Raw genomic sequence first — 18,595 nt, 5'->3', positions numbered from 1 at the left:
TAAAAGAAATAGGAAATCAGAAGAAACCTGTATTTATCTCTAGCAAAACACCCAGGGATCCAGCAGAGCCCAGCACGTTGATGGCAAATATAAAGGAAGTTGTGTGCCATGAGGAATGGACTACATTCCTCACCAGAAAAACTTTTTAGTTCTCCCGTCTTGTTTTATTTTTGTTCAAAATACCTTCTGGTTTTGTGCTGGTGAGCTTTGATTCGTCTGTTTTTATGCTGCTTTGAATTTCTAAAGGCTTTATATGATGTTTCATCATGCGTGTTAGTTTTATTCCTTGTGAACCACCCCAAAGAGCATCGACTATCGGGCAGCATAGAAATGGAATAAGTAAATAAAGAAAGGAAGAATCTTACAGCCTCTAGAGAGCATTTGAGGAGCCATTCGGAGCCCCACGTCTGAGGTCAAAGAACTGAAGCGCCAACCCCCTCCCACTGCAGCAGGAATGGAAAGAGCCACACGGTCGGCTGTCTGAGGTCAGAAAGGTAACCTCAGAAGTTCGTAAAAGGGAATACTATGGGGGCGAGGAGGAAAGGAGACCAAACAGCTTGGGATTCGGACTCTTCTGCAGCTGCTCTAGGTAGACAGAGATAACACTCAGAGCTCAGACGCCTATAGGCACCCCAGGAGGAAGGACTGCCCTCTAAGGAAACACAACCGGCCAGTGCCCTGACTGCAGTCCTTGCAGTGGCACCGGTGGTGCTGAACCCTCGGTTCTTTCTCCGTAGTTCTCTCGGGATTCTGCTTCTGCTGTATGCTGCTTCCCATAAGTTGCTCTCAAAGGGTTTAGACAGATGATTATAAATTGTGAAAATAACATAAAAATCTGCAGAAGAAAATAACATACAAATCTGCAGAAGAAAATAACATAAACATCTGCTTCTTATGAAGCTCCGTGTGAAAACACGCCTCCAGCACTTGTGGGCCGCAAAGGGAAGCTTGAAACTGTGTAGGCAGTACCTGGTGATTTTTCAGGCACCCACGTAGTGGCCGAGAATGATTTAAAACCCATAACTACTATTAATTTAAAACATTAATGGGAAAGATGCAGTCCAACAACCTTTGGATGGCCACACTTTCCCAAACACCGTTTTAAAAGAATAAAATTCCATTTTTAAAGAAGTGTCTGTTACATTAAACCTGGACATTTTTTTTAAAACTCCTGGGTTAAAATGTACGATGTTTGCATCAAGTTCTAATTAATGATGGACTTTTCTCTCAAGATCAAATTAATGAGCTTGTGGTCATGTTGAATGGAAGTTTAATTTTCTGGGCAAAGGGGGAAACATTTGTCCTTACAGTATTACAGGTAAAATGCTGTTGGCCATGCACAGTATTATAGCTACAAATTACTAGTATTTATGATTGAAATGGGCAGCACAGATGCGTTTCTCACAAGAGAAACTTCTGCTCAGTGATTACTAATCTTGCTTCTGGAAAATTCTGTATACTCTGTCCAGAATTCAGCGAATCTCACTCTACACTAGATTATAGCCTTGTCTAAGTAAGCGATCTTGCTTAGTGTCCTCATATACACATTGAAGGCCAAGCAGAAGCCTATTAATTCTGCAACTGCCTTCAGTTGCGCAGTTAAGCAGAAATAGCCGTGCAGTGTTAAGGGAAGTGGGCTGCAGGGTCAGAGGTTTGAGATGTGCTCCTAGGCTGCATAAAAGTGTCATTTAATACTAAGACGCTATATTTGAATTGTGACCACAACTACTGAGTCCAGGAAATTAGCGAGACAAAAATGGAAACCGTAAATGACAACTGACCAATTAAACCAGGGGTGGGGAACGCCTCTCAGTTCAAAGCCAAAATCCAGTTTAGGAGACGCTCCTGGGCAATATGCTGGTGGTGGGCAGGTCTGAAGGCAAAGGGGTAGGAACCAAAATGGCCACCAGTCAAAATGACCCACGCCTGGCATATTTCAGCTGAAAGCTCTGTTGCCACTAATGATGCCTTAGAAAGGTCATTTTAACCTTTAAAAGGGGTAACCCTGCTCAAAAGTCAGGAAAGCACCACGCAGCCAGGCCCTGGAAGGGGTGGGGCCAGAGCCATCCGAGGAGAAGGGAGAGCTGACTGATGCTCCTGGACCCCGTCATAAATTGGCTGAGACCACCCTCCATGGGTGGCTACGGGGGCGGAGGTGGGGCCTCAGGATGGGCGACAGCCTTTTCCCCATGCCTGGCAGAGAGAAATGTGTGCAATATTAAAAAGCCATACAACTTTATACACTGAAAGAGGTCAGGAAAATCCACTTCCTTTACCTAACCCATACCTGTTGCGGAGTTCCCTTCTTCGAGCTGCAGAATCAGAAACGCTCTGGGCACAGTGTTGCTGATGTTGATAGTAACAACGCACAAAACTCACACGCACACAGCCCTGTCCTCGGCCAAGCGGAGAGCCATCGTCCCATCTCTGCTTCCTCTGGGCTTCCTCTCCCACGTGACGCCCTCTCAGCCGCTCGGCAGTCATTTCCCCTGCCCTACGCAACTGGGACGGTATCTGGGCTCCTACGTGGTCTCTGCATCTCGATCTTGGCTTGCCTTTGCTCCCGTCTCCTCTCCGTTCCCCAGCAAGCTTAGACACTGTTCCTGCATATTTACCTGAACAAATACTTGACTACAGGTTATGCCGTCTTCAGCTGGGAATCACAACACACTGATAAAATGGATGGTTGGAGGGAAATGGTGGGTCCTACGTTCTACCTGAAGTCTCAAACAGCCAGATATCACAGATGAGTATTTCAGAAATGGTGTGTTTTAGAGAAAGGGGGAGAGGGCAGGCGGGGGGGGGGGGTAGCTTCAGGCCATCCCCAAAACCTGCTGGCAACATTCCCCCTTATCTCCATCCCACAAACACACCTTCTAAGGTTTGTCAGCTCTCAAAGCACGCCAGGGAGACTCCTCCCCAGAGACTGAAAGCCTGACTTTACAGAGGCAATTAGAGCTGCAGCTATTTTAGGATTACTCCCCAGCCACCTGGAACATCTTATTAGAGTGGAATTCAGATGTCCAAAACAATTTCAGTTTCCCCAACAACTCTACCACCCCCTTGCAAAAGCTAGTTAACCCCTTTCTCAGGGGCAGAAGCTGAAATTTCTGACAAAATTGTGAGACTTTTAAAAATTTAAATTCCTTTAGAAGCAAAGTTTCAAATGATTCAAGGAATCCTCCCACTTGAACCAGTGCTCAACGTAAAAGGAGAAACTTCACTGCTTATATGCTTTGTTTTCTGCCTAAGTGCAACCCCAGTCATACATCATAACGCTCAAGATAAAGATCGGGTGGCATCGTCATTTTGGAAGAACAAAGGCCTTTATTTCCATTAAAGCAACATTTGCTGCTGCAAGCATTATATATTGATGCAGCAGAAGAACAAAATGTGGAAGAAAGCCTGGGCAATTTTAGCAATTCTCCCAAAATGGCTGCTCCTCCAGGTTTCAATTTTCTGCTGGTGTTCTTTGTGTATCTACCATATGGCACACATTGGTTTGCGCTGCTGCAGTTCGCTTTAGTTAGGGGACCTTTCTCTCCTGTCCCCAAGCTGAAGTTCTGGGGCAATAAAAACCTTCTGAAAACTAAAAGCAACGGGTCACCATAGGCTGGAGTCAACTTGCTGGCACATAACAATAACATATGTTGTTTAATATTATTGTTTTTCTTGCTTTTGTTATTATAGTTTGGGAGCTGTCCAAAGAGCTATCCTGACTAATGGGCAGGGCAGAAATTTAGCACACTAACAAACAGGCCAAAATCCAATTCTAAATCTGAAACGCCGACTTCCAGAAGCCACAGCCATCAAAAGCCAGGTCAATCAGTGGTGATGTGTCACTTCCAGAAGAACTGAGGAGATCCAAGAGAATTGGTGGGTCTGCATTTCCAGAGCACTCCGACAACAAAATATGAGATGCACCACCTGCTGTTCACCAAAAGGCCATGCAAAACCTACAAGTAGGACCAAGGGTGCTGTGACACCCCCCCCTCCCCACACACACACACACACACACATTCAGGGACACACTGCAACTGTGGTCACCATAAGTCAATACCATGCGTGTCTGGTCCTGCTTTTCAGCGGTCTGGGTGCTACACCTTGAAGTAGTAAACTACACAGTTCAACTATGTTTGGCGTAAGTACCTTCCCTTTGTTGACTGATCAACCTGCTACCAATCCGCTTCTGGTGCTAGAATAGGAGAGAAATTTCACCTTAACCACTTTCTCCACCCCACGTAGCTTTTACACACCACAGCCATGTCCTCCCTGTTACTCAACTTCTTACCAAGCCGAAAAGCCCCACACATCATAATCTGTCTTCACAGGAAACAAAGAAATATGTTTCTACTGGAGCGCTGCATGTTTATATGTTAGTATACACGTGGATCTTATAATGTATTTTTAAGGCATGGATCTTGGTATACCACCCTGAGAAATTAGCTCATTGGGCAATATAGCACTGTAAAAAATGAAGCGAGAATGAAAGGAAATCAGGATTTCCAAGCCTAATTATTTTCTTGCGCGGTGTTTTTTTCCCCCTAACAAGGAACACCCATCTTGAGATAAAGCTGTTTTCCAAGGAGCCATTTTGATTTCACCACACAGGTTTTGCCACACACTGAGCTGAGGGGGCGGAGAAGCTGGAGAGAGAGAGAGAAGTGAATTGAGGATTATTAGAGAATCAACAGAAATTCCTTCTGTGGGTGGAGATGAGCCATCGGAAGTGAACCAGATGCTGTTTAAAAAAAAAAAAAAACAACTCTGTTGTAGTACTAAACTCTGATAAGATCAGGATTACTACCCCACCCTGGAAGCTCGCCAGCACTCTGTGAAAGAAGAGTAGTAATTATCTCTGTCGCACAGGCCTTCTGCTGCCTGTTATATTTTGCAAGAGCAGGAAAATAAGCCCACTCCTCCTTCTTACTGGTAGAAGAACTTGCTCGTTTGAAATTTACAGGCTTCTAAATCCTTGAGACGGATATATTTGATCAAGGCGAAGTGGGAGAACTGGGAAACACATACATTCCCAAGGTGCACCTAAACTGTTGCCCTGTTTTTCAGGCTTCTTTGACCATTCTTGTGAGCTCTGCAGCTGCTCACATCCTCCAACCCAAAGAACATTTACCCAAACCGGGGAAAACCAAAGAAAATTCACCCAAATGCAAGAGAAAACGACCCAGTAATTTCATGCCTCCGCTTCTCCTACTTACCTTTCATGCAAGCTCCTCACATTCCACGATGACTTCCTGCTTTAATTTTTACCTAACTGCCTACCTAACCATAAAGACTTTCACTTTATGCTTCGCTGCAAATGCCTCCATCATCAGTGGAAACATGCGTTGGGGCCACTGCGTAGGAGGGCTTCTTTGTGTGAGCATCGCATTTGTGGAATTTCCGCCAGATGCCCATTTTACTAGTATTTGACTTTTTTTGCCTGGACTCAAAAGAGTCACATCTTCCTTTGCTGTTCTCCGGCTTCGTTGTGTTTTATGTGTTCCAATTTCAATTTGTTTTATAGCAATATTGTTTCAAATGCTGAGTTCAAAGCTCCCTTGAAGCCGAAGGATGAAAGGTCAGGTAAAAATATTTGAAGGATTCATTTATAAAAGGCTCTCCCTTCCACTACTACTAAGTCACAATAAGAGTTCTACGAGCACTAAAGGACCCAAAAAAAGGCGTTTGCTTTTTGCAGAGATTTCTGGACCATTCAGAAAAACGGATTTAGTGGTAGGCAATAAAACTATAGCCCATGATTAGGGGAAAAGCATAATTAATAGGGGACCCTGTTTTTTTCCTGGAAAAAAAAAACGACCCAAGATTCTAAAAGCAATGCACTAAGTTGAAAATATGACATTGTCCTGGTTTGCACAGAATACTAATCCATGGTTTGTTTAACCTAGGACTAGCCCACAGTTTGCTATCCTATCCAGGAGTTGTCTGGCAGTTAACTGATCAAACAGTGGTGGATATCAGAATCCTTGGGTTCTTGTTTCCTTCCTGCTCTGACCACTTCCTCCCTGTAACCCAAATGCTATTGTGGAACTGCAGTACTGTCACGCAGAACAATTGTTTTTGTTGTTTTGTTTTGAACCACTTCAGGCTATTACAGGTGAAACAACCCATGGACAAGCCATACTGTGTTCACACATCATGACAACCCAGAACTGAATAAACCATAGGTTGAACAAACCATGGGTTAGCGTTTTGTGCACAACACACTAGCTCTATGAGTTAATCGCATGTTATTCAAAATGCATAAAACGTAGAATAAAACTGCAAATTTACACACGTGCACAAGGCAGTGGAGTTACAGGACCATTAAAGGAGGATGAGGAGAAACGGAATGAATTCTTTGCATCTGTCTTCATGGCAGGAGATACAGGACAAATACCTGTGCCTGAACTGGTGTTTTCAGAAAGGGAACGTGAGGAACTGAGGCCAACTGTGGCGACAAAAGTTCTCAGCCTTATTGACAAATTGAAAGTGAATAAACCTTCAGGTCCAGATGGTATCTATCCTAGAGTTCTTAAAGAACTCAAATATATCACTGCTGATCTTCTTACAAAATATGGCCACAAGAGGTTAAATAACAGCCTTTGTTCCAGAGGACTGGAGAATGCCCAGTTAACACCGATCCAGTGTTAACTGAGCATCCAGTTTCTTGCATCCAGGGAATTCAAGAAATTACAGGCCAATTAGTTTAACTTCTGCTCCACGTAAATTAGTCCAAAGTATTATTAAAATTAATAAGCACGCAGAAGGCCAAGCCCTGCTGAGTAAAAAAAATCCACATCACTTCAGCAACAGCGAGTTCTTTTCAAGGTTTTCAGGAGGGCAATAAAAATGTGGGTAGTGGTCAGCCCGATTTCCTTCGGGTTCTTGACAAAGTCTCTCACCAAAGCCTGCCTTCTGAGCAAAAGCAGAAGATGAGGAATGAGAGCAGACGGCCTCTAAAACGGGGCTGAACGATTTCAAGGAGGAAAAGGAGAGCCCCGGCTACGAGCTAGGCAATATGCTACTTTCAGTATTAAAGGCGGCATGCCTGTGTTGCTGGGGAACATGGGCTGGAGCATCCTGTTGCACTCTGTGTGCTTGCGAACTTCCCATGGGCGGCTGATTGGCATCTATGTGAACAGAATGTCTAGACTAGGCAGAACCCTGGTCTCCTCCAGCACGGCTCTTCTAATGCTCAAAAGAGAGCCTGAAGAAAATAAATATTCCAGTGCATGTTAGCATGTATTTTGTCCAGAATTGCCCAGAAAACTTCCTTTTTTCCCTCCACCTGCCATGAAAATTAGTACACGCAGGTGTATACATTCAGTCACTCGATAGTTCACAGTTTTTATATTCAAGGCAGGGATGTTCCGGATTCCGAATCACTCAGTGGCATCTAAATTTGGCATGTGCAATGCTTAAAAAACAAAACATCACACCACACCACACCACACCACCCTGGGTGTTTGCTTGGGTTGCGTGACTTCACTTTTGACCTCAACTTATGGAATATTCAGTACCTAGTCAAGCACCCTGAAGCAAACACGCCTAGATTACAACCACTCGAAAATCTTGATAGCGTTTCTGTTCTCACGTCCTACAAATGCATCAGTATTTCAGTTCTATGACAGAAGGATTATATAACTTACTTTTATATGAGCACAGAGCTGGAGGGCTCAAAACGAACTTGCTGAAATTCGCTCTGCATACTGCTTCTCCCGAGTAACCCAAGAAGCTACGCAGCTATGCCTATAACCAGACAGGGGTCATATACCCAGCCATCTGCAAGAACCGACAGCCCAAGAACGCCCCGCCACACTTGTGAAAAGTTTTCAGCTCCCCTCTACTCGGTGACACGCTGCACACCGCAGCCGCTGTCGTTCGGGCCAGCAGGGCTTAGCTGGATTAGAGACGCGCTGAGCGGGAACGGCTGAACGCGCTCGCTGCGCTCCCCTTTGGGGATCCGCTGCTTCTTGACACACGGCCAGCACGCCCTCCCTCCTCATTTGGTGCTGACAAGATTCTCACCGCCCCCGTGTCATGAGCTGAGCCAGCTCTTTTGTCAGCGAGAGTGTTCGGCAATTATTTACTTGGCTGAGGGAGGCTGAATGGCACTAAAAGCAGCCAGGCATCGACACCCTTGTTCCTCCCGGTAGTTCTCTTGCTAGCAGAAAATGCCCGTGTGACCATCCAGCTGCCTTTTCCGCGGGGCAGCCGAGTCGGTGTTTTAAAAATGGGACGAAGAGGACAAGGGCCAGGTGATGCCAAGAACACCTCTCCAGTCAGGAACACATCCATTTCAAGCGAGGTAAACGAAGGAGAGCACCGTTTTCAGAGCAAAAGACCATTTCGGTCAATGTAAAAACCAATCTGGGCAGCACTTTGGCAGAGGAGTATTACGAAGGGGTGATGCCAAGGGGTTTTCTGGGGGGAGAGGGAAGCGCACGCAAAGGGAGCAGAACTCACTGCCCACAACCCTTCCAAGCTTTAGGAGCACCCGCAAGAAAAGAGGAAGTCCAGCCACCCCCAGCACGGTCCCGGCCTGCACTGTACAGAGCGAGAGGGCAGAGCCCCGTGGGTGAATTGCACCACCGGCCTGCACATGGAGGGGGCGAGGGGAAGGAACGCCATCTCTTAATGCTCCTCTGCACCAGGACAGCGCCCTGCAAGATCTGACCTGCCAGAGGAACGTTCCAGCCGCACCTGTCCCTTCGCTGCCCTACCTGCCAAGGGGCGCTGGTGTGCTAACATTGGTGAACGGCCAGAAAGGTGGCGAGGAGGACAGTCCGCTCCACCACCTCAGAAGACCAGCGCCTCATGCTGCTGCACGCACAGATCGGGGCCTGTGCTCTGGTGAGCCAGGAGGCAGCAGCCCGTTTCACTCGCAAGCAGCGAAACACGCTGAGGCACAGGTTATTAATATCCAGCTGCGAAACGCCCCGGGCTAGACTGTGCGCCACAGCTATCATTTCTGGTCTTAAAAAGCTATTCTGGTAATTGTAGAACCTTCTTTCTGCCCTCCTGGTGGTACCAGTCTTGCTGACGTGGAAATATAAACACCTCTCCCTCCGGAAGCAAAACTGCTATTACTGTAATATTTCTATTAATATTACCATTGCCATTACCATGGAACTAGGTTCTATGTTACTCAACAACTGCCCAACAGATGTAGGGAGAAGATAAAGCTCCGCCCCCCCCACCGTCATTTATTTTCTTCTGTTTTCACACTTTTGTCACCCTTTTTATTAAAAAGAAAAGGCACTGGTGTATTCAATAAACCTGTAACTGTTCAAAGCCTACAGTCAGTGGGGCACAAAGCCACCACGAAGCCATCTGCCTAAAATCCACAGGCACCCTAAAACAATGACTTCAAGAGGTATCGACACAAATAAGGCCACTTCAGCCTCACTGTTGTGGAATTTGGCACAGCACCACAAAATGGATTTCCTCTCGAGGCAGGGGCCTTGCAGGGGAGAGGGCTATTCATCCACTGCTAAACTGCCCCCCCCCCACAAAATAAAATGAAGCTCCTAGGCGGATTCCAGTCGATATGGATCTGTAGTCTATTTGGCTGCCTCTTATTCTTCTTTGATTTTATTTTTAAAATACCTTGGAATTTTTTTTAATAAAGTGCGGGTTTTAAATGTCTCAGTAAAAATTTCAAAGGGCATGAAAAGTCATTTCAGCTATTAGACTGCAGGGAAAATATATGAAGCACTTTTCCCATAAAGGTCGCTTTCACAACATTCCCAGAGCTGTTTACCCATGGCAGGGTGCTTTTCTTTTCAAGACCATCTTTGACTTCCCCCTTCCCTTGCACCAATAAATGTACGATGGAGAAAGGCTGGCACTAACTGTCCAGACTATATTCCCATCCTCCTTCCCTGGCCAGAATTGTAGCAACACTAATAAAGACTCAGCCCTCAAAGGTTACTCTGCTTACTGCAGGCATGTGAAGATCAAATGGAATTTTGCACCCAAGTGGCATCATTCCCTGGCGGGCCTGAAAGCGCTGTACACACACCGGCGCAGTTTCCAAGAGGCAGTGCAGATGCAGAAAAGATCCTTGGAATGCAGAGGCACGTTGGAAGCGTGCGGACACATTTCCAAGATGATCGAGTCGCCACAGCCAGCAGCGTCCCCGCTCCCCATGGGCTTTGAGGCTCAGGAAGGAAAGGAAGCCAAGCCTGAAGGCAGGCAGGCTAGCCATGGGCAGCGTAAGTTCCATTCATTTCCACAGATCTACTCTGCGTGGGACTAACGCTGAACACTCCCCATAGTTCATCCGAGTGCTGGGTGAACAGTAACTACCTGCTGCAACTTAGGCTGTGGTCCTCCTCGAAACAAACGCCTCGGTTACTATCCAGACTAGGTTAAGGTGCTGTGCTCCGTGTGGGCTGCTGCAAAGAGCAAAGGCGGCTGCTGAAGTGCCTCAGAGTAGGAGTGCCCAGCCTCAGGGACAGGGGCCAAAGCTGACCTGCCAGGGTTCCTTAGAAGGACCAAGCCCTTCCCCTGCCCCACATCCTTTCCCCCGCCCCACATCCTTTCCCCCAGCTGCCAGTGGCTAAGAGGTTTCCTGGTGTCTGTGAAGTTTGGTCCACATTCTACAAGGTTAAGATGACTCTAAGGCTTAGTTACAGGAATAAGTTGGCATTTTGGCCTCATGCTTTCGTTATACCCACCCCTGGAACGCACGTCCTAAGAGCTCCCCCAAAATGTTCTGCACCCAGGCATGAAGCACATTACTCCAGTTTCACAATGCATGAAAGGCCATTTCTGGCAACCGCTGAACATCCCCTGTGACTTGGGAATAAGAGACTTGCAGGCCCACCCCCTCCCATATGATGCTGCCTAACAGATGAAGTCAGCAGGGGAGGCCCTCTGGCATCCCGTCACCATGTGAAGTATGCGTGGTGAGGAACACCGGAAACGGCCTAGTCAAAGAAGACCTTCAGGCACGGGATGCCTTGCTCAGGAGATCTGCATAGCCCCTGCTGCACGCATCCCCCCACCCCCCGAAAACCTTTTCAGTTTGGTCAGTCTTAGCCTTCTCTTCAAGATGAGGGATTCATATTTTGCCCTGTTTGAAGCAGAAAGGCATAAAAAATCCCCCAGTGCTTTGTCAAGAAGAACACAGCATTCCTTCAGCCTCTCTCTGATTCTAATAGGTAGGAAAGGCCAGAAACTTCTGAATTTTGGGGGCATGCGGTTATCAAATGTTTAGCATGGCATCCAACTGACTTACGTAAAGTTAACAGAGACAGAATTCACAGTGTATTAGTTACAATGGCCCTCATTATACATGTTCATCGGGGATTATTTATATCTAGTAGACTGTGGCATTCCAAGTAGATAACATCCAGAGCATACCATCTTAGCACCACTGAATCGTGCACGTTCTCTGAGGAAGACCAGTGGCCATGGGGGGTACTCTGGCCCCACCCTCTCCTCTGTTTGCAGAGGTGCGCACCGCATCATGCTGGGACTGGTCTTGGAGAGATGGGAAACTTGCTCACTGACCTGCTTGAGCTGCTCATCCAATCGCCAGGCCTGCCTCCCAGATGCCGAGCCAGAATAGGGGGGGTTCAGGGGCTCTTCACCCGGCTTGTCCTTTCCCTGCTGTGCTCGCGGCATCCCTAGAATCGGTAGGGGGTTAGAGGAAGAAGCCACTCTTTGGTTAGGGGGGGCAACTTTGGATGCATGAAGATACTTCAAAGCGGAACATGCATCTTTCCCAGTTCTTGGACCATCATCCTCAAGATCACCATCTTCCAAATCCTCTTCTCCTTCTTCCTCCTCCTCCTCCTCCTCTTCCTCCTCCTCCTCCTCTTCTGAGTTCATACTGCTCTGATCAAATGTCTGGGCAGCGCCAAGCATTGGCGGGACTCTGGCTGAAGGACCAAGAGCCGGGCCACCAGGAGTCTTGCCAGAGGTGGCGGCAAGAGTGGCTTGCGGCACCGTCAGCTGTTGGGCGTAATGCAGCTGGGAGTCTCGCATCTGCCTCGGCTGCCGCTCTCTGGACTCCATCTGCAGAGGGGCTTGCTGCTGCTGCTGCTGCTGCTGCTGCTGCTGCTGCTGCTGCTTTTGCAGCTGTTCCACAACAGCCTCCAGCTTCATCCTGTCGTTAACATGGCTGTGATAAGAGGAGAGTGCTGCTGGACAAGGCTCCAGCCGACGGCTTCACGGAGCAACAGGATCTGGAACACAAAGATGGGTCTGTATTAATTTCTTCCAGCTCTCCTTCCGCACAGGACAAGAAAGAGAACGCAAAGCTCATGCCCTTGCCTGACTGGGGATCCATGGAAGCCTCAGCTCCACACTCCTGCTCAGTTCTGAGCTTCTTCGAAAGGAGGTAACTTCGCAGTTAGCATGCCCCCCCCTCCCAAACACCAAAAAGCAGCATCTGAAATGGTTTCATCACCTGCGCAAGAGCAGTATTCTTCTCCCACCTTGCCACGTTTCCTAATATTTTCTGTATTTACATTGCGGACATTTTAGAGCATTACATTTTCCCATGGATTAAATAAATATTTACCCCTGCTTTCAGCTCTCTTAGGATCCTCAGTGTGACTCATAAATACATGACCAGAAAAAAATAAAATAAATAAAATCCAAGCAGTAAAAAGGAAAGAAACCAGAACCAAAACCCATTTTATTTCTCGGCAAAATGTTCTGAAGGAGCGACATTAAATGACTATTCAGAAGCTTATTTGCATGCAAACCAAGCTCTTCACTTTGCTTATTTATTTTGTCATGGCCTAATCAGATTATTCAAGGATCATAGTGAAATCTGGGGATTTGTGTATATGCTTTGGCAACCAAAACCTAAGCAGGGGCTATTTAGAATAAGAGAGGGACTGTTTTAACCCACTCTGTCCCAGATCTTAGCGCAACTGATTATACTGACCAGAGGCACTGTGGTGCAGTGGTAAGTGCCTGGCCCAGCTTCAAACCCCCACTTAGTCATGAAGTTCAACAGGTGACCTTGCTCCAGTCTCCATCTTTCAACGGGACTGTTCGTACAGTAAAACAGGAGGGAGGGAAGAAGCACACATGCATTTCTTAGGGGCAGGGTAACATGAAGCATAATAAATATGTCAAATGATCTCAGGACTTGGACTATATCAAGACTGTATCTGGAAAAATAAGAGCCAGTCGATGGCCACACAAGTTTAGCTGTCAAATCTGGACGAACCTGCAGAAAATCCCAGGGGCTGGGCTGAAATTTCTAGTTGCCTGTGCAACAGTTGTTTTTATTCCTCTTGGACATAAACACGCCCGCTCGCCCAACCCGTCGGCAAGCTTCGATCTTTAATAGCCACCCACTTCACTGCCAGAGCAACAGCAACGGGCCCCTCACCAATTCAACTAGGGGCACAGAACGCCTGTGAAAAAAGGGGCGGGGAGGACGCAGAACGAAGCGACTCGCCAGGATCCGGCACTATCAATCGCCACTGCAGCAGCGACAACGGGGTGCCAAGAAAGACGGAGCGCTTCACGCTCCCGTAGCAACTGCTCCTTTATTAGCAAGACCTGCTTCGCCCCCTTAGAGCCAGGGAGAAAGCCTATCGACACAATAGCAAGCTGGGAGTATCAGGTGGGTTACAAGACGGGGCAGGAAAACTTGCAATGGTGTGATCGACCGTCCTCAGCAAATGGTTATGTCCTGATCCAAACGCAAGAAAGCGGTTGCGGGCTGGAAATGGAACTGCAGAATTGATGGGCTGTCTTGGTGCAGCGCGAGGGGCAAACAGGGGTTCGCCATGAAATCCCCTCCCTGCTAGAGTGATTGTGGCTCAGTACACATGGCTGGAACAGACACATTCCCCCCCCCCCTTTCATGCCTGCCCCCCCCCAACGCTTTGTTGCACCACCCCCTCCCTCTGCCGTCTCCCTGTGCTGAATTTTACCTCGTAAACACCTTGGGAGGTGGACCTATTCTCACCTACACTGATGAAGAATGAATAATACCAAGTCATCTTTCTGAGGACGACTCACAGGATGATGAGAGCTGTATTTGACCAGTAACATGTACGGGATGTTCATTAAAACAGAAGTGCAATATATAAATAGAAATCAGAAAGCAAATAGCAACTAGGAACCAGTCTCTGTTCTTGCTTCAGCCACCTCTCTGAGGAATGAAGCGAAAACATTTTTGCTTTATCGCCACTACAATCTGCATGCAAAACATTCTCTCTTAACAAAGCACATCTGCTAAAATTAAGTGTGCGGCCGCAAGTGGCGATGAAGTAGCCCCCCCCACTCCTTGTAGGAGGGATGGAACAATCAAAGCAAAAGGAACTCGGAACATCTTTCAAATGTTCTCCTAAGCACCAGCTTAATAAATGCAAGCCCACCTTCTAGTTTTCAAGAATGCTCAGCGAGATCTTCCCATCAACTGCAGTCTCCAAAAAAATAAACATTGAAATGGTACTGTATGCCAGGCTTTTAGTTACAGGATTATTTTAGTATAATTTTGCCTAAACATAGCATTTGATGAGCTATTTAAAAACTATAAAGGCAGTATTTTCATGGCCACAGATGTTAACATCACACATGGCCCTGATTCTCACATGGGTCTAGGATTTTACTATAGACTACTTTTGATTTTTTAAAAATAGTGTATTGTTTTGATACTTTTATTGTTGCATTTTTAAAATTACTTTTAGGATTTATAAGGATAGTTTGTTTCTGATTTTGGGGCTATGATTGAAGTTTGCTCTGAGGGCGTTTGGCAGTTGGATGGTATGCCAATCTAATAAATACAGGTAAAATATTTCAGGTAGCTAGCCCAACTTGTAGTGTATTACTACACAAGGTCTAGTTGCCTCAGGTGCAATGAAAAGGGAACATTTGCCACAGGTACAAGAGTATGCCATGTTGATGAGTCAGGTAAACACCTCAGGTGCAGGAACGTACAAGGTTTTATCTCTGGTTCCTGCAGGTCTCACCCAGGTCAGAAACAAGCCTACCTGGCAGGTTCCAGCAAGACTGGCTCATTGTTGCTGAATGTTGTAATTAGACACGAATGCGAAGGCCCACTAGCCTCCAGCACTAAAGAAAGAGCTTGCAAGAGGACTGCCACACCTTGACTATAAATGCATTCATCGCATGCCCGTCAAAACAGTTTAATAACATTTCAGATCTGGAAATAGTTCTCAAGCTTTGTGGGACATGTGTGTGTTCAAAGTCCAGTCATTTCTGCTTGCCGTGCCTCTGGCTTTGCTGACCAAACCCTCTAAACTCAAGCTGATGCTGGATCGCTAGCCATTCGCTGGACACGCAGCTTCTTCTGCTTCCATCTCTGCGCAGCGTTCACTCAACTAAGCATGCAGAACGCAGCTCCAAAGGAGCAATGGCAATTTCACTGACATGGCATCCTGACGTCTTCAGAGCACAATATTATATCCTAAGGATCAAGAGGCAACCACACAAATAACCTGAGTGCACATCCCAAGATGACTCAAAACCACTTCCATTCAACTGGACCCAAAACATTCTGGGAAAAACAAGTTTCCAAAGAATACTCCATAATAAAGTGTAATTCACTGATCCACTCTTCTAAGTTACAGCCAACCTTCCAACATGTAATCAAGGTAGGCAATAATGAACACATCACAATAACATGATAAACAAGACATCTAAAACCAAGCATTTCTAAAAGATAAAAAGCAACAACTAGAGTCAAGGCCATATCAAGGATGTGAGGTAAGATTAAAGAAATGCCTGAGAAACCCGTTGGAATAAAACAGGACAATGAGCTACAAACGGGCTAGGTATGCATCACAAAGAAAGCTATTCAGATTGTAGCGCCATGAGGAAAAGTCCCCATTAACCGCACTCTTTTCTATCAGCTTTGTCAGTGTCCTCCAAATGTTTGCATAACCAGATCCCCCAACACTGACTTCCTTACTGTACTTTCAACCTGACCTCCCATCGCCTCCTGGCCGGCATTCTTGACAGCTATGTATACCCATGATAACTCTGCTGCAGAAATCCATGAAATATTTTTGTTAAGTGCCATGGATGGAACAAGTCTAAATAATATGTGCGAATATCCTAAAGGTTCCTCTCATTCTATCACCTGTCTTCCTAAACCAAGCCGTCCCAAAATTCCCAGTGTAATGACTGCTCCCACAATAAGCCAGAAGGGCATTTGCTTATTATGTTTACCTCCTCCTTCCCAGAGTGAATACTTCGTATACACATGATAATCAGAAATAACCAGTTTCTTTTTCAGCCTTTGGTTTCCCCTCAAAATAATAACAAAAATGTTTACCAGTGCAGTGTGGGCCAAAAGTACTGACTCAGGCGGAGGACCTCACAGTGGGCAAACAGAAGGAGTTCATCTCACAAGCGTTTCTCAACATCGGTGCTAACAGGAATTTGTGTCACGGTGGTGGGGACAGGTTCCAGAAATGTTACCATGCTGATGGAGGACATTTCTGGCACCTAAGAGACTAAATGTGGCCCAGTGAATACGGCGCACCTACTTTTGGCTCACCTTGTAGTAGAATGAAGTCCTACCTTCACGGAAGCCCTCTCTCAATACAAAAGAACTTACCTCCAGTTTTACCCTGCAGTCCAATGTCTTAGCTGAGACTAAGTACCATTGCACTGTTAGCCTCTGGTTTTATAAGGAGAAAACAATAAATTATGGCAGCTTTCCTCACACTGTCCAGGTATGATCAGAACTATAGTACTACTTTACTGGAGGAGAACAAGTTGATACAAGAATGAACCTTAGCCAGGTTCGTGTGTCCTTTCTCATCTCCTGCACAGCTGCAAAACAACAACACCAAAAAAAGCTTTTGCATGCATTTTCTGCTGTCTGTAGTTTACTGTTACATCTGAATGCAAGCAATCTGCAAATCCTGATATATGAAGCAGGCTTCTTTCAATAAGCTGTAGTTAACGCTAGCCACAGTTCAGGGTTCAGATGCAATGTTAAACTGTGGTCAATCGAAAATAGAAGCAAATGCTTTTAATGTCCTCCTTATAACCACATAAAGAAGCTTCCCTAGGATTGTTCTCTAGGGATAAACCATAGTTTATTAGTATGCCTGAACATAAGCTCTCTGCCACTTCATTAAAAGAAGATCTACATAATCATGATGGGCATGGAGGAAGAAAAATAGTGTTCTCTCTTTCCACACACACTCAAACTGCAAGTGAATTGGACTGGCAGCATGCTTGGGGTACTATAAATGGATTATTTATCCAGGCAGCACATAACGAACTTCAGCAAATGGTGGCTGGCATAGCTTTGCCACAGAGTATGATGGCCCCCAACTAAGCTGAAGCTAGCTATCAGCGGGCCTTCTTTACGAGCTTCCCAGAGAAGTCATCCTGCTGGCCAAGCATTTTTATGTGCACTGATTCTCACAGGACAATCCTTCAGGTTTTGTTCTCAGAAGCTGGTTCCAATATACCCATGGGGGCTTAACTCCAGCTTAGTGTGCACAGAATAACTCTCCAATTCTCTCCCTCACTTACAAGAGGACTTTTACTCGACTCTGGAAACTATCTCCCTGGGTGTAGGTAACATGGGTCCTTCCAAGAGTTTTCCCGGCCCCATGCATACGCCTATCTCTACGCATGCATGATTTGCAGCTTTCAGCCATAACCAGTCCCCCCAAGCCACTTACTAGAGACCAAGCCCCACTAAATTTAATGGGACAAACTTCTCAATGAACCCACGACCGAGCCCTGCCGAGTTGCTACCCTGCACAGGCATACATGGGAGACGTCGGGAGTGCAACCCTATATAAGCCGCCTAGGAAGGCCTCAGCAGTTCTAGGAGGGCTATAAATACACGTCCAAGCAAATAAAGCTCGCTTCGCCCAGGTCCGGCGGCAACCAGGCTGACTCACGAGCGAGAAGCTGCGTGCAGGAGGGGAGCCGGAGCCCGCGGGGCGCGCGTGGAAACGCTGCAGGGCTCGGGGCCACTGCTGCACGGGCGCCCGCCGGCCGAAGGCAAGGCCATGGGGCAGCCGTCGCCGATCGGCCGGACTGTCAGTGCCGGCGTCCCCCGCGCGCCGCGGGCAACCCGGGAGCTGCGATCCGGCGCGCCCAGCAAGCGGCAGGCCACGGAAGGCTGTCCCGGAGGATCGTCCCGGAGGGGGCCGCCGCCAAAGCGCGCCCGAGGCTTATTTCGGGCTCCTCCCGCCCGAGCCAGTCCTGCCGGACGCAGCGGGCCGAGCGAACGCGTGCGGCCTCCCGCGGGAGGGCTTCCTCCCGAGCGACCCCGAGGGACACGCGGGGCTCCCTCCCGGGAGGCCCGCCAGCCACGCAGCGCTTCCACGCGGGGCCCGCCTTACTCACGAGGAGTCCCGCGGGAGGCCCGCGCCGCGGGATCGGGGCCGCTCTCCCCAGGCTCTGCCCTCCCCGCGGGCCGGGCGGGCGTCACCGCCGCCCCGTCCTCGCCCGCCGCGCCCGCGGCCACTTCCCGTCCCGTCCGTCCCGTCCCGACCCGTCGCCCCCCTCACCTGGCCCGGCCCGGCCCCTCCGGAGCCCGCGGCGCTCCCAGGCCGCCCCCGGCGCTCGCCCGGCAGCCTCGGCAGGGTCCCGCGCGCCGCCGCCGCCGCCTCAGCCG

At 47.7% G+C, this 18,595-nt stretch overlaps 1 protein-coding gene and 1 long non-coding RNA gene across 3 annotated transcripts in view; both read right to left on the bottom strand.

The window, feature by feature from the left end:
- The window catches only part of ARID3B (AT-rich interaction domain 3B), a 39,765-nt gene extending 21,217 nt beyond the window's left edge, over window positions 1–18,548 (bottom strand). Inside the window, exons 1-2 of one of the 2 annotated variants that reach the window (XM_044450478.1) lie at window positions 18,489–18,548; window positions 11,521–12,197 (exon numbers count right to left, since the gene is read on the bottom strand). In XM_044450478.1, coding sequence (XP_044306413.1) covers window positions 11,521–12,117 — 597 coding nt within the window. In that variant the 5' untranslated portion in view covers window positions 12,118–12,197; window positions 18,489–18,548. Of the gene's footprint in view, window positions 1–11,520; window positions 12,198–18,324; window positions 18,350–18,488 lie in introns of those variants that run through there. The other variant, XM_044450479.1, reaches the window with a different exon arrangement.
- LOC123033723 lies at window positions 3,308–9,226 on the bottom strand. The gene is made up of 2 exons (XR_006416629.1): window positions 7,650–9,226; window positions 3,308–4,646 (listed from the first exon to the last, which is right to left on the bottom strand). It is a non-coding gene; the product is annotated as an uncharacterized LOC123033723 (long non-coding RNA).
- Window positions 18,549–18,595: the final 47 nt, after the last annotated feature.

The sequence above is a fragment of the Varanus komodoensis genome, unplaced genomic scaffold, assembly GCF_004798865.1.
Source record: "Varanus komodoensis strain SLA01 unplaced genomic scaffold, ASM479886v1 scaffold67, whole genome shotgun sequence".
NCBI classification, from domain to species: Eukaryota; Metazoa; Chordata; class Lepidosauria; order Squamata; family Varanidae; genus Varanus; species Varanus komodoensis.
This window is presented reverse-complemented; position numbering and strand designations above follow the sequence as displayed.